The following is a 24,423-nucleotide window of genomic DNA, read 5'->3' on the forward strand; positions in this document are numbered from 1 at the left end:
CAATTACATCCTCGTTCAGTTTCATCAACAATTCTACTCGTATGCACCCGTATTCGTACTCGTACAATACACAGCTTTTAGATGTATGTACTATAGGTATATACACTCCAATAATCAGCTCTTAGCAGCCCATGTGAGTCACCTAACACATGTGGGAACCATCATTTGGCAACTAGCATGAAATATCTCATAAAATTACAAAAATATGAGTAATCATTCATGACTTATTTACATGAAAACAAAATTACATATCCTTTATATCTAATCCATACACCAACGACCAAAAACACCTACAAACACTTTCATTCTTCAATTTTCTTCATCTAATTGATCTCTCTCAAGTTCTATCTTCAAGTTCTAAGTGTTCTTCATAAATTCTACAAGTTCTAGTTACATAAAATCAAGAATACTTTCAAGTTTGCTAGCTCACTTCCAATCTTGTAAGGTGATCATCCAACCTCAATAAATCTTTGTTTCTTACAGTAGGTTATCATTCTAATACAAGGTAATAATCATATTCAAACTTTGGTTCAATTTCTATAACTATAACAATCTTATTTCAAGTGATGATCTTACTTGAACTTGTTTTCGTGTCATGATTCTGCTTCAAGAACTTCGAGCCATCCAAGGATCCGTTGAAGCTAGATCCATTTTTCTCTTTTCCAGTAGGTTTATCCAAGGAATTAAGGTAGTAATGATGTTCATAACATCATTCGATTCATACATATAAAGCTATCTTATTCGAAGGTTTAAACTTGTAATCACTAGAACATAGTTTAGTTAATTCTAAACTTGTTCGCAAACAAAAGTTAATCCTTCTAACTTGACTTTTAAAATCAACTAAACACATGTTCTATATCTATATGATATGCTAACTTAATGATTTAAAACCTGGAAACACGAAAAACACCGTAAAACCGGATTTACGCCGTCGTAGTAACACCGCGGGCTGTTTTGGGTTAGTTAATTAAAAACTATGATAAACTTTGATTTAAAAGTTGTTATTCTGAGAAAATGATTTTTATTATGAACATGAAACTATATCCAAAAATTATGGTTAAACTCAAAGTGGAAGTATGTTTTCTAAAATGGTCATCTAGACGTCGTTCTTTCGACTGAAATGACTACCTTTACAAAAACGACTTGTAACTTATTTTTCCGACTATAAACCTATACTTTTTCTATTTAGATTCATAAAATAGAGTTCAATATGAAACCATAGAAATTTGATTCACTCAAAACGGATTTAAAATGAAGAAGTTATGGGTAAAACAAGATTGGATAATTTTTCTCATTTTAGCTACGTGAAAATTGGTAACAAATCTATTCCAACCATAACTTAATCAACTTGTATTGTATATTATGTAATCTTGAGATACCATAGACACGTATACAATGTTTCGACCTATCATGTCGACACATCTATATATATTTCGGAACAACCATAGACACTCTATATGTGAATGTTGGAGTTAGCTATACAGGGTTGAGGTTGATTCCAAAATATATATAGTTTGAGTTGTGATCAATACTGAGATACGTATACACTGGGTCGTGGATTGATTCAAAATAATATTTATCGATTTATTTCTGTACATCTAACTGTGGACAACTAGTTGTAGGTTACTAACGAGGACAGCTGACTTAATAAACTTAAAACATCAAAATATATTAAAAGTGTTGTAAATATATTTTGAACATACTTTAATATATATGTATATATTGTTATAGGTTCGTGAATCAACAGTGGCCAAGTCTTACTTCTCGACGAAGTAAAAATCTGTGAAAGTGAGTTATAGTCCCACTTTTAAAATCTAATATTTTTGGGATGAGAATACATGTAGGTTTTATAAATGATTTACAAAATAGACACAAGTACGTGAAACTACATTCTATGGTTGAATTATCGAAATCGAATATGCCCTTTTTATTAAGTCTGGTAATCTAAGAATTAGGGAACAGACACCCTAATTGACGCGAATCCTAAAGATAGATCTATTGGGCCTAACAAACCCCATCCAAAGTACCGGATGCTTTAGTACTTCGAAATTTATATCATATCCGAAGGGTGTCCCGGAATGATGGGGATATTCTTATATATGCATCTTGTTAATGTCGGTTACCAGGTGTTCATCATATGAATGATTTTTATCTCTATGTATGGGATGTGTATTGAAATATGAAATCTTGTGGTCTATTGTTACGATTTGATATATATAGGTTAAACCTATAACTCACCAACATTTTTGTTAACGTTTAAAGCATGTTTATTCTCAGGTGAATATTAAGAGCTTCCGCTGTTGCATACTAAAATAAGGACAAGATTTGGAGTCCATGTTTATATGATATTGTGTAAAAACTGCATTCAAGAAAGTGATTTCGATGTAACATATTTGTATTGTAAACCATTATGTAATGGTCGTGTGTAAACAGGATATTTTAGATTATCATTATTTGATAATCTACGTAAAGCTTTTTAAACCTTTATTTATGAAATAAAGGTTATGGTTTGTTTTAAAAATGAATGCAGTCTTTGAAAAATGTCTCATATAGAGGTCAAAACCTCGCAACGAAATCAATTAATATGGAACGTTTTTAATCAATAAGAACGGGACATTTCACATGTCTCCGGGTAGGTCTCTTAAAATATTGGGTTGTCTATCCATTTTGTGTTTTTATACTGTAAAATAGACAAGAGTTAGATTCATAAAAAAAATACTTATTAATACAAGCAATTTTTACATATATCATAAAGCATAAGCACACTATATTACATATATTACACCACACGAATACAACTATCTTATTCCGACTCGTTTGTTTCTTCTTCTTCGATTTTGGTTCGTTTTGCCAAGTTTCTAGGGATATATGATGTTCCCCTAATACGAGCCGTCGTTTTTCACATTGGTTTAGAAAAACCTGGTGGTTTAGAGGTTCCCGGGTCATTGTTACAACTTAAGGACTTCGGGGGTTGACGATACATATAAAGTTCATCGGGGTTGGAATTAGATTTCTCTATTTTTATGCCCTTTCCCTTATTATTTTCTTTTGCCTTTTTAAATTCAGTTGGGGTAATTTCTATAACATCATCGGAATTCTCGTCGGAATCCGATTCATCGGAGAATTGGTAATCCTCCCAATATTTTGCTTCCTTGGCAGAAACACCATTGAGCATAATTAACCTTGGTCGGTTGGTTGAGGATTTTCTTTTACTTAACAGTTTTATTATTTCCCCTACCGGTTCTATTTCTTCATCCGGTTCCGATTCTTCTTCCGGTTCCGATTCTTCTTCCGGTTTCGACTCTTCTTCCGGTTCCTCTTCGGGAACTTGTGAATCAGTCCACGAATCATTCCAATTTACATTTGACTCTTCATTATTATTAGGTGAGTCAATGGGACTTGTTCTAGAGGTAGACATCTATCACATAATATCAAACGCGTTAAGAGATTAATATATCACATAATATTCACATGTTAAAAATATATAGTTTCCAACAAAATTTGTTAAGCAATCATTTTTCAAGTAAACACGGTCGAAGTCCAGACTCACTAATGCATCCTAACAAACTCGATAAGACACACTAATGCAAAATTCTAGTTCTCTAAGACCAACGCTCGGATACCAACTGAAATGTCCCGTTCTTATTTGAAAGGACCCGTCCTAATCCATCCGGACAAAGTCCATGTCGATTACAACCGATTCCCAATAGTTGGTTACATTGCGAGGTACTTGACATCTATATGATACATTTTACAAACATTGCATTCATTTTTAAAAGACAAACTTGCTTTATATCGAAAATTCATGACATGCAAATCATTTAATAATATATTCAACTATAATTGACTACATAATAATCTTGATGAACTCGACGACTTGAATGCAACGTCTTTTGAAATATGTCATGAATGACCCCAAGTAATATCTTTTAAATGAGCAATTGTACAGCGGAAGACTTCTTTCATACCTGAGAATAAACATGCTTTCAAGTGTCAACCAAAAGGTTGGTGAGTTCATTAGTTATCGTAAACAATCATTTCAAAATTTTAATAGACCACAAGATTTCATATTTCCATTTCTCATAAACATACGTCCCATGCACAGAGACAAAAATATCATTCATATGGATTGAACACCTGGTAACCGACATTCACAATATGCATATAAGAATATCCCCATCATTCCGGGATCCTCATTCGGACATGATATAAATTTCGAAGTACTAAAGCATCCGGTACTTTGGATGGGGCTTGTTGGGCCCGATAGATCTATCTTTAGAGTTCGCGTCAATTAGGGTGTCTGTTCCCTAATTCTTAGATTACCAGACTTAATAAAAAGGGCATATTCGGTTTAATAATCCAGCCATAGAATGTAGTTTTAATTACTTGTGTCTATTTCGTAAAACAGTTATAAAAGTAGCGCATGTATTCTCAGTCCCAAAAATATATATATTGCAAAAGCATTTAAAAAGGGATTAATGAAACTCACGCATATAAATATTGTAAAACAGTTAATAAAGTATTTGCATGTATTCTCAGCCCAAAAACGTAAAGAGTAAAAGGGAGCAAATGAAACTCACGCATATAAATATTATAGAACAGTTATTAAAACAGTGCATGCATTCTCAGTCCCAAAAATATAAAGAGTAAAAGAGATCAATTGAAACTCACGCATATAAATATTGTAAAACAGTTAATAAAGCATTTGCATGTATTCTCAGCCCAAAAATGTAAATAAAAATGGAATAATGAAACTCACGCATATAAATATTGTAAAACAGTTAATAAAGTATTTGCATGTATTCTCAGCCCAAAAACGTAAAGAGTAAAAGGGAGCAAATGAAACTCACGCATATAAATATTATAGAACAGTTATTAAAATAGTGCATGCATTCTCAGTCCCAAAAATATAAAGAGTAAAAGGGATCAATTGAAACTCACGCATATAAATATTGTAAAACATTTAATAAAGCATTTGCATGTATTCTCAGCCCAAAAATGTAAATAAAAAGGGAATAATGAAACTCACCTAATGTTTTTTGTAGTAAAAATACATATGACAACATTTAACAACTGAACAATGCAGGGTTGGCCTCGGATTCACGAACCTATATCATTCATATATATATATATATATATATATATATATATATATATATATATATATATATATATATATATATATATATATATATATATTAATACGTATACTTGTAATCGAACAAATATATATATATTATTATTAGTGATATCCTTTTTATATCAATACTTTATATATTTCATTATTTAATTAAATGCATTCATTTTATATGCATTAAATAAATAAAAATATTAACATTTTTAAGTTAGGTGTATTAATATATGTTTTTATATAAATAACATTGTTTGTTAAAAGTAGTAGAATATTATTAGCAATAGTAAAAATTATAATAATGATAATACTTAATATTACTAATAAAAATAATAATGTTAATAATTCTATTAATGATAATAATGATAATGATATTAATAATAATAATAATAATTGTAAAAGTATTAATTTTACTACTAACGATAATTATGATAATACTTATATATTAAAGATGATTCTCATGATAATATTAATAATAATGATACTTTAAATGATTTGCTAACCTTATTAGTAATGATAATAATAATAATAATAATAATAATAATAATAATAATAATAATAATAATAATAATAATAATAATAATAATAATAATAATAATAATAATAATATTAATATTAATATTAATAATAATAAAAATTTATACCCTTTAAGTTAACAAGTAGGCTTAAAGGTTCCATCATAATCCTTGCATGTCCAATAGCTAAACCCACTTAATCATGTCCAAGCCCAACAAGCCCACGACACAAAAAAAAATGTCTGCAGTCGCCTAGTCTCGAACCCACGACCTCTGGTTACTCTACACGTAACACAGATCATCTACTCTGCTCTGCCTTTCTGTTATAAATCGCAATTCGAATCTTTTATTATATTTTTCAGTTCTTTTTTCTTCACAAATTGAAATCTTCTAACATAGCTTGATCATGTACTATTATCATAATTATATCATCCTTATTTATTTATTATGCCATCATCATTGAACCATCACCTAATATCATTCATAGTCACGATCATAATCGTGATTATTATCACTTAACATCTTCTCTTCGTCATCATATCGTAATCATAATCATAATCATAATCATAATTATAACATAATCATAATCATAACATAATCATAATCATAACATAATTATAATCATAACCTTGATCATCATCGTTATCTTTGAACATCATCTCCTTAGCCTTTCATCATCTAATACCGTATCATCATGCATACATATCACCATACATCATGTTATATCATCATCATCGACTAGCTCACAGTCCAAATAAAATCACAATCATCATCATCATCATCATTAACGAATTTCATTATCATTCATCATCGTTATCATTCAGCATGTATATACTAGGAACCACTTATTTCTTGGCCCAACCAATAAGCTACACAGTCCAATTTCATAAATAACCTTGGCCTAAGATGCCTCGCAAGTCCACCTAGTGATTTTGGCCCAAGTAAATGAGATAACCTTATCTCCTAATGATCGACCCATTAACAGCTTTGCTGTGGTCATATTGTTGGCAGAAGCCAAAAGGAAAAAGTAGGAAACAAGAGTGGAACACAACTAGGGTCTCCATTTATAATATAAATTCACAAGAAAGGCAAGTGGTAGTAGGTATTTATGACCCCTCTCATCCTTATCATATTCGTTCCATCATCATTTAAAACAAACTAATCTCTCACCATTTTATTCGTCCCATTGAAACAGAAATAAAGAGGGCTGCAGTTGTAGGCGAAGATGAATGGTTGTTCATGATGGCTCGTTGGAAGAAAAAAATATTGGTGGAGTTGTGAGGGTCTCGATGGTAACAGTTTGATAAGAAGGGTGATTTTCTTCAAGTTGTTGCGAGTATGGGTTGAAACAGAAATAGTAAATAGCAGCAGCTGCAGGTACGTAGTTGCAGAGATTGTGGTTCATAAAAATAGCAGCCCTTCCCGAGCAGTAACAAGAAAAATCAATCCGGATACAAGATACATAATGTGATGGGTTTCATAATAAGATGTGATGACGACTTGGCCATCGGTGGTGATATGGTTTTAACAAGAAATATCAAATAGCACACACAAAGGATTTAGTGTTGATTCTAACAGTGATGAATGCTGTAAGTGTTTAAGAGATGTTGATCATGGTTCGTTAACCAGGAACCAGAAAAAGAGAAGAACTAAGGAGAAGTGGCGTCGACTTGTACCACTTAATCAATCAATATTAGAAAATAAAGAAAACTATTATTTGAGGATGATTGCATTTGTTCGTATACTATGGTAGGATTGATTAGGTATCCAATGTAGAGACAGAAATAAATATTATCTACAGTTCGATAGCAATGTGTAACAGCTTAGGATTCCATTCCATGATTTTAAAATTTCATATAGAAAAATTTATATTTATTAATTATATAAAGGGTAATTAAATTACTAATATTAATAATAAAATTATTAGTGAACATTAAAAATAATAATACAGGTAATGGAAGGGTAGATTCGTTGATATACATTTGTTTTTATTAAATATCATTAATAATGTATATATATATATATATATATTAATAATGATAATATTATTATTCTAATGGTAATAATATTAATTATTATAAAGGTATAGTAATAATATTATCGACAACAATAATACTGATTTTAATAGTAATAATTATTATTAATAATAACAATGATACTACTAATAACTATATCAAATCATATATATATAGATTCATTTTTAAATTACAACAATCATTTGTATCTTATTTTAATTCAAAAGGCTAAATGGTATTATATTTATTCAAATTAAAATATACCCTTATATTTATACTTACATATATATATTTATTTACATAATTATTTACACACAATTGTTCGTGAATCGTCGAGAATAGTCAAAGGTCAAATATATTCATGAACACAGTTTGCTTATGGTATTGAAATCATATAAAGATTAAGTTTAAATTTAGTCAGAAATTCCCGGGTCATCACATTATTGATTAAAAACTTTCCATATTAATTGATTTCGTTGCGAGGTTTTGACCTCTATATGAGACGTTTTTCAAAGACTGCATTCATTTTAAAACAAACCATAACCTTTATTTCATCAATAAAGGTTTAAAAAGCTTTACCTAGATTATCAAATAATGATAATCTAAAATATCCTGTTTACACACGACCATTACATAATGGTTTACAATACAAATATGTTACAACAAAATAAGTTTCTTGAATGCAGTTTTTACACAATATCATACAAGCATGGACTCCAAAGCTCGTCCTTATTTAAGTATGCGACAGCGGAAGCTCTTAATAATCACCTGAGAATAAACATGCTTAAAACGTCAACAAAAATGTTGGTGAGTTATAGGTTTAACCTATATATATCAAATCATAATAATAGACCACAAGATTTCATATTTCAATACACATCCCATACATAGAGATAAAAATCATTCATATGGTGAACACCTGGTAACCGACATTAACAAGATGCATATATAAGAATATCCCCATCATTCCGGGACACCCTTCGGATATGATATAAATTTCAAAGTACTAAAGCATCCGGTACTTTGGATGGGGTTTGTTAGGCCCAATAGATCTATCTTTAGGATTCGCGTCAATTAGGGTGTCTGTTCCCTAATTCTTAGATTACCAGACTTAATAAAAAGGGGCATATTCGATTTCGATAATTCAACCATAGAATGTAGTTTCACGTACTTGTGTCTATTTTGTAAATTATTTATAAAATCTGCATGTATTCTCATCCCAAAAATATTAGATTTTGAAAGTGGGACTATAACTCACTTTCACAGATTTTTACTTCGTCGGGAAGTAAGACTTGGCCACTGGTTGATTCACGAACCTATAACAATATATACATATATATCAAAGTATGTTCAAAATATATTTACAACACTTTTAATATATTTTGATGTTTTAAGTTTATTAAGTCAGTTGTCCTCGTTAGTAACCTACAACTAGTTGTCCACAGTTAGATGTACAGAAATAAATCGATAAATATTATCTTGAATCAATCCACGACCCAGTGTATACGTATCTCAGTATTGATCACAAATCAAACTATATATATTTTGGAATCAACCTCAACCCTGTATAGCTAACTCCAACATTCACATATAAAGTGTCTATGGTTATTCCGAAATATATATAGATGTGTCGACATGATAGGTCAAAACATTGTATACGTGTCTATGGTATCTCAAGATTACATAATATACAATACAAGTTGATTAAGTTATGGTTGGAATAGATTTGTTACCAATTTTCACGTAGCTAAAATGAGAAAAATTATCCAATCTTGTTTTACCCATAACTTCTTCATTTTAAATCCGTTTTGAGGGATTCAAATTGCTATGGTTTCATATTGAACCCTATTTTATGAATCTAAACAGAAAAAGTATAGGTTTATTGTCGGAAAAATAAGTTACAAGTCGTTTTTGTAAAGGTAGTCATTTCAGTCGAAAGAACGACGTCTAGATGACCATTTTAGAAAACATACTTCCACTTTGAGTTTAACCATAATTTTTGGATATAGTTTCATGTTCATAATAAAAATCATTTTCTCAGAATAACAACTTTTAAATCAAAGTTTATCATAGTTTTTAATTAACTAACCCAAAACAGCCCGCGGTGTTACTACGACGGCGTAAATCCGGTTTTACGGTGTTTTTTGTGTTTCCAGGTTTTAAATCATTAAGTTAGCATATCATATAGATATAGAACATGTGTTTAGTTGATTTTAAAAGTCAATTTAGAAGGATTAACTTTTGTTTGCGAACAAGATTAGAATTAACTAAACTATGTTCTAGTGATTACAAGTTTAAACCTTCGAATAAGATAGCTTTATATGTATGAATCGAATGATGTTATGAACATAATTACTACCTTAAGTTCCTTGGATAAACCTACTGGAAAAGAGAAAAATGGATCTAGCTTCAACGGATCCTTGGATGGCTCGAAGTTCTTGAAGCAGAATCATGACACGAAAACAAGTTCAAGTAAGATCATCACTTGAAATAAGATTGTTATAGTTATAGAAATTGAACCAAAGTTTGAATATGATTATTACCTTGTATTTGAATGATAACCTACTGTAAGAAACAAAGATTTCTTGAGGTTGGATGATCACCTTACAAGATTAGAAGTGAGCTAGCAAACTTGAAAGTATTCTTGATTTTATGTAACTAGAACTTGTAGAATATATGAAGAACACTTAGAACTTGAAGATAGAACTTGAGAGAGATCAATTAGATGAAGAAAATTGAAGAATGAAAGTGTTTGTAGGTGTTTTTGGTCGTTGGTGTATGGATTAGATATAAAGGATATGTAATTTTATTTTCATGTAAATAAGTCATGAATGATTACTCATATTTTTGTAATTTTATGAGATATTTCATGCTAGTTGCCAAATGATGGTCCCCACATGTGTTAGGTGACTCACATGGGCTGCTAAGATCTGATCATTGGAGTGTATATACCAATAGTACATACATCTAAAAGCTGTGTATTGTACGAGTACGAATACGGGTGCATACGAGTAGAATTGTTGATGAAACTGAACGAGGATGTAATTGTAAGCATTTTTGTTAAGTAGAAGTATTTTGATAAGTGTATTGAAGTCTTTCAAAAGTGTATAAATACATATTAAAACACTACATGTATATACATTTTAACTGAGTCGTTAAGTCATCGTTAGTCGTTACATGTAAGTGTTGTTTTGAAACCTTTAGGTTAACGATCTTGTTAAATGTTGTTAACCCAATGTTTATAATATCAAATGAGATTTTAAATTATTATATTATCATGATATTATCATGTATGAATATCTCTTAATATGATATATATACATTAAATGTCTTTACAACGATAATCGTTACATATATGTCTCGTTTAAAAATCATTAAGTTAGTAGTCTTGTTTTTACATATGTAGTTCATTGTTAATATACTTAATGATATGTTTACTTATCATAGTATCATGTTAACTATATATATATCCATATATATGTCATCATATAGTTTTTACAAGTTTTAACGTTCGTGAATCACCGGTCAACTTGGGTGGTCAATTGTCTATATGAAACATATTTCAATTAATCAAGTCTTAACAAGTTTGATTGATTAACATGTTGGAAACATTTAATCATGTAAATATCAATCTCAATTAATATATATAAACATGGAAAAGTTCGGGTCACTACACATAACAGTCCATCGGTCATAAATTTAAAGTGCGAGTGTCCTCGTCAAATTATCCTTATACCCGAGGTTAAATATTCCAACTAATTGAGGACTTAAACTGTAACAAGGTTTTATTACTTTGTTTAATAATTACACCAGGATATCGATTGCGTGTAACCCAAGGTTTTAATACTTTGTTAACAATTACGCCAAGAGTCCTTGTACATAATTTCACCCCTATTTTAATAATTCCACAGACTATTAATCCATTCCCGTTTCCGGTTAAATGAACGATTATTCGTGCATATAAATACCCCACCCATCGTGTCCGATCGAGTGTATATGGTTATTTATAGGTACGTCCAATTGTAAATCTTTATATTAAAATTAACAAACTATCATTTAGTTAAACAAATATAAAGCCCATTAATAGCCCATAGTCTAATTTCCACAAGTGTCGTTCTTTTGTCCAAACCCCAATTATGGTACAAAGCCCAATTACCCAATTTTAATATTTTTAGCCCAACATCATGATTACTTCGTCTTAAATAAGCATAATAATAACTTAAGTACGAGACATTAATTTAAAAAGGAGAACATAGCTTACATTGATTATTTATCGCGTAGTGTTACACGGACAGAGCTCCGACTTTAAAACCCGTAAAATAACCTTTGCATAACCCAAAACTAATCTAATATAAAACTAACCTATATTATATATATATATATATATATATATATATATATATATATATATATATATATATATATATATATATATATTACTAAATAGAGGGAGTAATATATATTTTTGTGTGTCTAAATTCGTTGCCCAAACTTGCAATTTATAGGAATGTGGCCAGAAAAAGTAGTCCATGCGATCGCATGAGATTTGTGCTTCCAGGCCATGCGATCGCATGGCCAGCTGGATCCAGCCACATTTGCTTGTTTTCTTCTTTGTCGACATAATATATAAATATATATAATATATATATATAATTTATATAATTATATATATATTATATTATATTCTTGTGCATAGTAGACTTGTAATTTTTGGTCCGTTGCGTCGGGCGTTGATAGTTGACTCTGGTCCCGGTTCCGGATTTTCGAACGTCCTTTCGTATAATTTAATATCTTGTACTTTGCATTCCGCAACTTGTACTCTTGTCATTTTTAGACGTTTCTCATCAATAATTTGAACCACTTGGATTGTATCTTGTACATTTGAGCTTTTTGGACATTTGCGTCTTCAAATCTTCGTTTTCGCCTTTTGTCTTCGCACTTATTTATTTAAACGATTACAACTTAAAAATAGAATAATTACAACTAAAAACTTTACATATTGGAAGGATATTGATACTAAATATATGTTCATTTGGTGCACTATCAATTTTCTCTAAATCCCTTGAATTTCGGAAATCAACCGGGACTACGTCACCAGTTAAGACGAACTTGCATTTATTCATTTCACTCTTTTGTGATAGCTTCACTCGTACTCTTCACAAAATCAAACTGTTTTATCTATATTACTCGATGATGATAAAACTCTAATTTTTAGCTTGTATGCGTCATGAAAACATACTTATTGTCAGCCATGACGATCTCAATCAAATTTCGGGACGAAATTTCTTTAACGGGTAGGTACTGTGACAACCCGAAAATTTCCGGCTAAATTTAAACTTGATCTTTATATGTTTCCGACAAGATAAGCAAAGTCTGTAATGTTGAAATCTTAAAAACTTTGAACTGTGTTCATGTAATCAATTACCCTTTGACTGTGCTCGACGATCACGAACATTTATGTGTATATGGATATGTATATATAATATAGTTATATTAATTGAAAACGTTAACAAAATATTAAATGTATAATACTTTACATAAACGTATTTGTTTCAATATATGTTTAATATATTTACCGACGGAATTAAAAGATAATATTAAATGATTGAATTATCAGATACATTGTGATATGATTACGGGTCTATGTTATGAGGTCCACTGTGATTTAAGAAATCTATTCTTTTTGACAACATTCGAAAAATGATAAAGTGATTTATAAGTAAGAACAAATGTGTCAATTAACGGGAACTAGACAAGGGTTAGTGGAAATTCCTGTTTAATTTCCAATTCATGTTTTATAATATTTTTCTCGTGACCTTGATAAGATAACTATGTTAACTTTCATTTTATTTAATGTGAAAGTAAGAACGTGGAGTGTAAATAACTTAGATGTTAGATATCGACAAGTTAAGTAACTCGACATTTTTCATTAAGATGATTTCATACGTTTATTTAACCTTTGGACTTTATCTCATGCTTCACCAACAGACTGTAATTTAAAAACTTGAAACCTATTATGAATATATAATTCTACTTTTCTAAAACGTTTTATGATATAACGATTTCCATTATTTTAACCTTTTAACAAAATGATTCTTAAATATATTTAGTTTTGAAAAATAAAATTATCATATTTATTTGATTTAGTTTCAAACGTATAAAAACGTTTTCAGTTTAAAAAGAACTTTATTATTAAAACGTATATAACTTTTATAAATATCTAGAACTACTTTTGACAACTCATTTCTTAACCAGTATGATAAAGATAACGATATTTATATTTTATTTTATTAAATATATATAACGATTTAAATTAATATTATATATATTTATACGCGTATTATACATACATAGTTTTATACTTTTACTATACTTTAACTTTATCTTTACTTTACTTTTACTTTACTTTTAATTTAATAATTCACTTTAATAATTCATACTTTAATAATTCATACTTTAATAATTTACTTTAATAATTCATACTTTAATAATTCACTTTAATAATTCATACTTTAATAATTCACTTTAATAATTCAAAAATCTATTATAAATAGAATTCAATATGTTTCATTATTTCATAGAAACTTGAAAAGATATTTCTCTAAACTCTCTCAATAGATTTACATATATATATTTACTCAGTATTATTTCAAGATATTATTAGTATACATAAAATACTACGACGGAGTTATGTTCAGGCGATTTCAAAATAAATTTTCAAACGGGATAGAGCTAAGGAAATTATGGGTTATAGCTATAGAGGTTATGGGTATTGTTCGAGGGTATTGCTCGTGAGGTCAACCTAACGTTTATCATTTTCGTTGTGTCTACGTACTTTCCTGCAATATTGAATCACAATATTGATACATGAGCATTCATATCTTATCTTTTATATATTAATAGTGTATCCCTGACTAGTGCTCGAGTATATATGATTATGCATGCTTGTATGCTTAGTTTTGTCGTTAAATAGTTTATGATAAATCATGAATTTAATACATATACTACTAAGATAAGGTATATGATATGCATGTCGTTGGAAAGCTGGCGAAAAATTAATAACTTTTCATTTAGAAAGCTTATGGTTTCCATGAACGGATTAAAAGATATGATCAACTGAATTATTATTAATTTTAGTATTATTATTATTATTATTAAAATGATTATTATTATTACTATCGTCGTTATTATCGTCGTTATTATTATTATTTAATAATAATAATAATTATTATTATTAATATCATTATCGTTATTAATATAAGTATTATTATTGTTATTGTTATTTCTATCGTTATTATCATTAAGGTTATTATTAATATTATCATTATTATTATTATTATTATTATTATTATTATTATTATAATTATTAGTATTATCATTAATATTATTATAATAGTTATTAGTATCATTATCATTAAAACTAATATTAGTATCATCTAATTATTATGATTACTATTATTATCATTATTATGAATACGATATAAAAGAGGATTAAAAGCTATTAAACAAGTCGATTAGAAAATAATGAGTATAAGTATCATGATTCAGTTAAAATATTGTTAAGAATATGATTTAGAAAAATATCGTTTTCATTATTTTTATCATTATTATTAATATTATTATGACATTAGTATTACTACAAAAGATTATTATTTGTTATTAAAATTATTATTATCATTAGTAAATATCAAAATTGTTATTATTATTATTATTATTATTATTATTATTATTATTATTATTATTATTATTATTATTATTATTATTATTATTATTATTATTATTAAAATAATTAATATTATTATTATTATAAAATAATACAACTTTTGGTTCATTATTATTATTATCAATATTATATTATTTAATCAAATAAATACTTGATACAAATATATATTTATGATACATATCACTACATTTTTATCATTAAAAAGATATTATGTGAACATTATACAAATTATAATACTTACTATATAAAAATATATTTTTACTATATATTAACATAAATTTTTATCATTAATACATTATAATAAATGATGAAATTAAAATATTGTAAGATACTGATTTAAATAAAAATATCGTTTTCATTATTTTTATCATTATTATTATTATTATTATTAAAAGTATCATTAATATTAAAAATATCATTCTATTAAAATTATCATTTTTATTAGAAATATCATTGTTATTATAAGATATCATTTTTAGTATCATTTTAGTATTATTATTATTAAAATTGTCATTTTAAATAAAATTATTATTTTTATATAAAATATTATTATTATTATTATAGTTAATATTAAAAAGTATCGTTATTATTAAAAGTATAATGATTAGAATTATCACTTTATTATAATTATTATCATCATTGGTAAATAAATATTGTTATTATTATTATTAGTAGAATAATAATAATAATTATTATTATTATAAAATAATACAACTTTTATTATCAATATTATTTTATCAAATAAATATGTGATACAAAGATATTTTTACCACACGTAATATAATTACATTAATAATACATATCGCTATATTTTTATGATATTAAATGAACTTTATAAATTTTATTACTTGAGATATATAAAAGTATATTTTTATCATATATAAGTTTTAATATAAATTTTAGTTATTGATAAATGACTTGTATTTTTATTCTAATAAAATCTGATAAATATATTTAAATATACACAACGACCATATTTAAGTTATATAATAAACATATATAGATTTTGGAAGTCATTTTTGGATTAGATGACTTTTGTGACTCTTGCATGATAATCTCGAGCATTAGGATTGTGATGCACTACGGTTTGACCTAAATTGTTAGACATTTATTTGACCAACATATACTAATATAGGTTCGTGAATCCGAGGTCAACCTAACACTTGTTCAATGCCGTCATATGTATTTTTACTACGAAATACAGTATCGTGAGTTTCATTTGCTCCCTTTTTAAATGTTTTTGCAATATATATTTTTGGGACTGAGAATACATGCGCTTTTATAAATGTTTGACGAAATAGACACAAGTAATCGAAACTACATTATATGGTTGGATTATCGAAATCGAATATCGCCCTTCAAGTCTGGTAACCTAAGAATTAGGGAAATGGCCTCTAATTGACGCGAATCCTAAAGATAGATCTATTGGGCCTAACAACCCCCATTCATGTCTATGGATGGCTTTAGTACTTCGAGATTATTATTATACAGACGTTGATGTCTGTGGGGATATTCTATGCATTATGGTTAATTTCGATTACCAGGTGTTCAATCCATATGAATGATTTTTATGCAGATGGCCATGCATGATGTTTATGAGAAATGAAAATATGAAATCTTGTGGTCTATTAAAATTATGGAAATGAATATTGATGATAAACTAATGAACTCACCAATCTTTTGGTTGACACTTTAAATCATGTTTATTCTCAGGATTGAAAGAAATCTTCCGCTGTGCATTTGCTCATATATTACTTGGAGTCATTCATGGCATTTTTCGAAAAACGTTGCATTCAAGTTGTCGAGTTCCGCTGTGTGTGTGTGTGTGTGTGTATATATGTGTATGTGTGTGTGTGTGTGTGTGTTTTTATCGTAAAATTATTTTGATTTCAGCGGGATTGACAGAGAAACCAAAATTGCGGCGAAAGAAAAAGATATATTCGATCAAAAAATTGGATGGATTTTAGTCCATGGGTATTATATTAACTTCAAATGTTACATTTTAGCCCCTCAAGCTATCATTCATACACAACTTTTACCTCTAAATACTTACAAGTTTTACCCCATACTAAGTCTCATTTTAAACTAAATTCTCCTAGCAAATACAACAACTATGAGCATATAATACGACCAACTTTTGGGTTACATGCATATATTACGACCAACCTTTTGGGTTACATTTTTTTCTACTATATAAGATAATGATATTGCTTTATTGATAAAAAGTTTTAACTTTGGTAGATACTAGTGAAATTACCCGTGAAATCACGAGTTTGGTTAAATGAAACACTTTAATGATATGTTTTAGGAATTAAGTCAATGTAAATGCTAAAGTCGTTTAGTTTAATGACCCGTAAAAATTACGGATTCTAACTAAGAAACTTGTCATTGTTTTTACAAACATATAGAGACATGTATTTTCACATACATATGTAACATAATTAATCCCTTATAGAGAATCCATATTTGAATATTAATATTATAATAATAATAATAAGTATAATAATAATAAAGTAGTTTAAAAATTGAGTATTTATATTTTTAATAATAATTATTACTAATAACAAATGCCTTTTGAAATTTTTTTAAAAATTAAAATACAATTATTATATGAATGTTGTACAATATGTTTTAAAATTTGTATATTTGTTCATTGAGTGTTTTGTATATGAACACAATATAAGTGCTAATTTTATCAAATTAAGAAACAACCAAAAGTTTAACATACAACAGTAAGCAACAAAATGTACAGATGCAAATACCTTCGTAATTGTTGAGTACCAAATAGGTTAACCTTGCTAATTTCCTTCAGCGATTTTCTTCAACAATTCAAAGATTCAGATGCAACTTTGATGGTCTTTTATTAAAGTTGAAACTTTTTTTTTAATAATTAGACACTCAATGGATGTACAATTAGAAACTTTGGTAGTTTTTCATCAAAGTTGAAACTTAAAAATTCATACTTTTTGGTACCTATACCTTCATACATACTTAAATGAAAAATAAATATAAAAACTCAATAAATTGAAGATACTAAACGAAACTTTAAATGCTAACCATGAACACAAACATCTCATTATACAGTCAATGTTATACTATTGCACATACATGTATATTCTGGATTCATAACCTTACGAAGAGCAACTCATGTTAACAAAAATCAAATTCATTCCTGTCATTTTATCGAACATGTGGTATGCATCCAAAAAATTAAGATAAGTAAAAAACTAAAAAAAAATAAAAAAAATATGATGAAATACATTTATCCAAATTCAAAAATATCATGAACCAATAAATGGTATGAGCCCTAAACTCATAACCAATAATTAAATAAAGATAATCTAATTGATAAATTCACCTTAAGAGATTTGTGATGAAGCTTAGAGTAGATGAAAAGATTCATTAAAAGATGGTGCAGAAGATGAATAAAACTATCTTTTGAGGAGATAAATTTGAATTCTTTGTAAAAGAGAGTATGTATATGGAGTACATCTTTTGTTAATTTATATCTTATCTTAATTATAATTATTGTAAAGATTAAATTTTAATTATAAATTAAATTGATTTATGATGTCATTCAAGTGGGTTAAATTTTTTTCTATTTTTTTTTTATTTTTTTCAATGAAGGAAAATGATTATTTATGATATCATTATTATAGCATTATAATTAGAGGGATGATTCTCACACACTGTTTTTTGATCCTCACACACCAATTTACTTGAACTCCTCCCTAATAATAGGGTAAAAGGGTGTGTGAGGATCAAAAAACAGTGTGTGAGAATCATCCCCTTGTAATTATAATAATATTTATATTTATTATAGGTAGAAGTAAAAATATTCAAAATGGTTAAAAATATACACTTAAAGTTTTATCAAAACCAGAAGAAGAAAGTGGAAGGGTTACGTAGTTGTATTTTTTCCATTATCATCCGACCCAATTTACAATCTGATTACAAAAAATACCAACAATTTGATCAACCATTTATTTAAGATTCAATCGGTCTTTTTAACCATTCATTGATCGACAATTTTATCAAGGATCCAATCGGTAAGTTTTCATTCTCCGTGTTCAATTTTATGTACTTTATCCCATCCTTTAATTCAGTTCTGAGATATATCCGTTTATTATCCTTTAGCTGTTACTGAAAGCTATGAATTTTTGTTATAAGTTATATATATTTAAATTTAATTGGCACATTATCTAATTATCATAAAAAATGGTAGTTTGTAGTATTTGTTAATTTAGTGTTTGAGGTAGAGAATTGTTAATTTAAAGCAACAGTTAGTACAATCTTTCACATCGATCTCCTTGTTCAATGGCATCGAGTTCTAACAGAGGTGGTGGTGGTTACTATGGTGCTGCTCCATATAGATCGAGGTAGTTATATTGTTGATGTTATCTGAACTTTGTTTTTTAATTGGTAGTTCAATAGTTAAATAAAACTTAATTGCCTCAAAAAATATAAATAAGTGAAATACAAAAAAATATATATATCTGTACATATCATGATGACGGTTGATGATGCTTATTTGCATATGTTTACAGAGAAGGTCTTAGCACCAGACAAGGCACAGGTTCTGATGAAATTCAACTGCGCATTGATCCAATGCATGCTGATCTAGATGATGAGATTAGTGGCCTCCGAAATCAAGTTAGAAAGTTAAAGAATGTAAGTAATAGTTTTTTAAATTGAGTCAGTTTTTTTTGCAAATTAATTTACAACCTGCATAGTCTTCTAATTATTTAGGGAAAGTAAGACCTTACTGTTTCGATTGCAAGACTATCTTATTTATAAAGTATTTCGAAAGGATTTCTTACTTGGTAACCTGAGAAAAGTTAGGCAATTCCGTATACTTAGACTCTTTCGGGTGTGATTGTATTGGTGACGTGTACTTCATATGATTAACTGTCGTTAGTTGTCCCAGTGTCATAATAGCAAACCAAAATGGCATCCTTTTTTTGTTCATTTGGGGTGTGTGCACTTTATAATTGATGAATTTGCGGTGTCAACATAAGAATGTAGTCATTATGAAGATTAGTCGGTTTGACAAACCACAAATTGTTGTTCATTAGTCTTGAATCTCCAATTAGGGGTGTAAACGGATGTTAAGCGGATTAAATACTCTTATTCATTATCAGTTTGAGATGTTAAAATCATATTCGCTTCCTTTTCTTATGTATAGTCAAAACAGATTATTGTGTGTGTGTGTGTGTCTCACGTATGACATCAAGATTTTGAGATTTTAGGACTTAATGCTACGATAAACTTTTACATTAGAAATATTAAACCAAGAAAAACTGAAAGTTGAAATGGTAAAAGACAAAATTTCATTCCTCGTCCCTGAACTTTACATCAAATTTGATTCCATGTCCTTTTTCTTTTTTTGTGCATTCCTCGTCCGTAATGTATCAAAAATCTACATCCCTCTTCCTCCCGTTTAGATTCTGTCAATTTCAGCCGTTTGTTCAGTCATGTGCAAAGCATGTGAGGGTACTTTGGTCTTTTTATTTTATTTCTTTTCTTTATTATTTAACTTATCTTTTCACCCTATCCTCATCATCTCATGTTCATCATTCCCAAATTAAAAACCCTAATTTTATACTACCTTATTGATGGCAAACGATTTAGTTGAATTGTCAATTTCATATAAATACATCAGTTTCATATCAAAACCCTAATCTTCAATATTCATCTTCACAAACCCACAAATCAAACTTATCAAACCTTATTGCACCAAACATTCGTTCAATTCAATCCAAATATTCCTAAAAAACTCTCTACTATCCATCCATACCATGTCTCCCATCACCGCCTGCAAAGTCGCCGTAATCGGCACCGGAGCAGCCGGACTCGCCGCAGCCCGCCACCTCCGTCGAGAGGGCCACTCCGTCGTCGTTTTCGAAAAAGATGGCCAAGTCGGAGGCACTTGGATATATACCAGCTGTACCGAATCCAATCCTCTTGGCCTGGACCCGACCCGACCGTTATCCTCTTGGGCTTGGTGAGTTGATTCGGTTTGAAACGGAGGTGAGTCGGGTTTAGCGAATTGAAAATGGAAAGTGGGAAGTTAATTCTTTACTTCTGAATTGAATATACCAGTTATCTTTACTAATGGGCATTATTCGGAGCCCCGAATTGCATATATACCAGGTATCTTTACTTTTGAATTGAATATGCGTATGCATTAATTAATTGATGCTGTCGTTGTTTGTATATGTTTATGGATTTGTATATATTCATATCTGTTAATCGGTGCACATTTGAATGGTGTTGGCTGACGAAGTTTGTGAATCTGGCTTTCTTATTTGGATTTGTTTTGATGATTTAATTTCGATTTTGTATCTGATGATAATGATAGATATTGGTGGATTATATGGAGATTACAAAATTAGGATTTTGCAGAATGAATTAGGGCAAGTCAAAAGAGAAGTAAAAAAGAGAAGGGATAAGACAAACTGACTAAAATACCCTCACATAATATGCACGTGATAAGAGGTAACGGTTGGTTTTGACAGAAAGTGGACGGGAGGACGAGAGATGTAGATTTTTGATACGTTAGGGACGAGGAATGCACAAAAAAAAAGAAAAAGGACATGGAGTCAAATTTGATGTAAAGTTCAGGGACGAGGAATGAAATTTTGTCTTGGTAAAAAGCTAACGTTTGACATAATATCACTATCAAACTAGAGGAACTATGTGCACGTGTCCCATCTTCAACAAGATGATATATCTTGGAAATATGTCTGCATGTGTTTATGAACTTCATTATGCATTTTTGGTTGTAGTTATGTATCAGTGAACTTGCATTTTCTTATATATATATATATATATATATATATATATATATATATATATATATATATATATATATATATATATATATATGAATTACTTTCAATTTCTAATTGTTAAATTAGGCCAAGCAATATAACTCTATGTGTTCTGCCGAACAATTATATTAGCTGATAAGTTCTTAACACAGAATTCTGATATTCGTTTATTTCTCTACAATTACTTATTCTGTGGTTGCATTACAGGTAGCGTCAGAGATTGAGTCAGAGGCCAAATATCAGAATGAATTTATTAATCAGCTGGTATGACATCATATCTATATCTATGCTTCTACGTTTAAAACTCATTTATATGGCGTTGTATAGTGATGATGCCTTCTCACTATAACCCTTGTGATTACTATACTTGGCAAACGGGTTAGGTTGGGTCGTTTTGGATAACGGGTCAAAATGGTTTTGGGTTAGAATGGGTTATGGGTCTAACGGGTAAAAAATTCAAACGGGTCAGGTTGGGTCGGTTTGGGTAACAGGTCGAAACGGTTAATGGGTCAAATGGGTCGAATTCAAACAGTTCATATACTTTTACATATGATTTTTTACATTTATTATATTGTTTTAGTTATTATTATTTATTATTAATATTATTTATTATATATAATAAGAAAAAATTAATATACATAATAATTGATATTACCGTTAATGTTTTCATAAATGATTAACGGATGAATCTTGTTATGCTCGACCCATTTGACCTATTCACAAGACCCAATAGACATGTCTATATTTATTGAATTTTAAGATTTGATACCCGTTTTGACTCGTTCTTTTATATTTTGTATAAGAGCCAATAAGTTGAAGAAAAACTCATTGGACCTTTTTTAAGTGTTGGGTTACATTGCTTGGCCTAATTTTTTTTAAGACCCAATTGACCCAAAAGCTTGACCCATTTAACCCAAAGTTGAGAGTATAGGTTTCAATTTCCAGGTATAGTGATAACTTATAAAGAGTCTTTGAATTATAGCTGCACCAGTGTGGTATAGACCACTTGACTTATAGCTGCACCATGTTTGGGTATTTGGGTAGTGTTTCATCTCAAATGGGTTGAACAAGTTGATGCTTGCCCAAAATCTATATGTAATGCGTATAACTTCCTAAATTGCATTGCTATTCTAATTTTAATTATAAAAAAACTATAATTAGTGCATTAATTGAAATGACCCATCTCAACCTGAATTGTTTTGAACCATAACCATTCCGTCTAGCTAGCTCTAATTGTAGTGTTCCTAATGCAAATCTAAGAAAAATGGTTGAAAGAGGTTGATGAGTGCGTGTTATTTTGAAATTTACAGCAAATGACACTTATAAAAGCTCAAGCAGGAGTGAAGAACAACATGAGGAAGTTGAACAAGAGTATCATCCAGTCTGGTTCAAGCCACGTTTTGCATGTCGTCCTCTTTGCACTGTTTTGTTTATTTCTTGTTTATTTGTGGTCCAAGTTTTCAAGAAGATGATAAGGAAAGTTATATTTCGTAAGCGAAAAAAAGATGTAGTTGAAGAGAGAAAAGGTTCATCAGATGCTAACAAATACTATCTTACAAAGTGTTTAATTTTGCATGTAAAGATTACAATTTGTGAAACAATACAATTTTAATTGTCTTGTTTAGTCTATGCTTTAATTTTACAATAATGTTTGCAGCTAGTTTCACATGTTCGTGCGGAACCAAGCTCAGGCTCCCTTAGTTCAAGTAGGAATGACAATGGATCGGATATGGATCGGATGATGTCAGATCCATATTCATATTCATTTAAATTCTGTTCATCCATATCCATATCCATATTCATTTAGTTTTAAACCATCCATATCCATATCCGTTAGATTAAACGGGTTACCGGGTTTTCATCCATATCCGTATAAGTTTATTTATTTTATACAACAAAAACAGTCCCCAGTTTGTACGATCAAAATTAGTTGTTTATACAACCAAAACTCATAGTTTTGACTAACCTGCACAATCAAAAGTTCATAGATTGTTTGTTGAATTTTTAAAAATACTGATCGCATATTACTTGCTCATTTTGTTTTTAGGATATGAGAAATAATATATTCAAGTAAATATATCACAACCAGATATTTTAAAGATCTTAAGGCGTTAAAAACAAAATTTTATGAATAAATATCACTTTCTTAAGATAGACATACATTCAATGAAAAAGTATTTAAGACTGAGACTACTTTTAATGAAAT

General features: G+C 28.9%; 1 protein-coding gene across 4 annotated transcripts; it reads left to right on the forward strand.

Annotated features, from left to right (window-relative positions):
* Nucleotides 1–19,288: 19,288 nt before the first annotated feature.
* On the forward strand, nt 19,289–23,913 carry LOC139898798 (bet1-like protein At4g14600). Of its 4 annotated transcripts, none has more exons than XM_071881583.1 (5): nt 19,289–19,433; nt 19,610–19,763; nt 19,932–20,055; nt 22,425–22,481; nt 23,528–23,913. In XM_071881583.1, the coding sequence occupies exons 2-5, from the start codon at nt 19,702–19,704 to the stop codon at nt 23,687–23,689; spliced, it is 405 nt and encodes a 134-aa protein (XP_071737684.1). In that variant the 5' UTR covers nt 19,289–19,433; nt 19,610–19,701; the 3' UTR covers nt 23,690–23,913. The 4 variants fall into 4 exon arrangements, with proteins under 4 accessions (XP_071737684.1, XP_071737685.1, XP_071737686.1 ...); XM_071881584.1 differs by having other exon boundaries at nt 19,722–19,763; XM_071881585.1 differs by lacking the exon at nt 19,610–19,763.
* The last annotated feature ends 510 nt before the right edge of the window (nt 23,914–24,423 follow it).

Source organism: Rutidosis leptorrhynchoides, chromosome 3 (assembly GCF_046630445.1).
Source record: "Rutidosis leptorrhynchoides isolate AG116_Rl617_1_P2 chromosome 3, CSIRO_AGI_Rlap_v1, whole genome shotgun sequence".
NCBI lineage: Eukaryota > Viridiplantae > Streptophyta > Magnoliopsida > Asterales > Asteraceae > Rutidosis > Rutidosis leptorrhynchoides.

Excerpts from the sequence above, each read along its gene's own strand:
- LOC139898798 (XM_071881583.1), top strand. The coding sequence starts at position 19,702 with ATGGCATCGAGTTCTAACAGAGGTGGTGGTGGTTACTATGGTGCTGCT. Across the intron at positions 20,056-22,424 it reads AAGTTAGAAAGTTAAAGAAT|GTAGCGTCAGAGATTGAGTC; the intron begins GTAAGTAATAGT and ends GTTGCATTACAG. Across the intron at positions 22,482-23,527 it reads ATGAATTTATTAATCAGCTG|CAAATGACACTTATAAAAGC; the intron begins GTATGACATCAT and ends TGAAATTTACAG.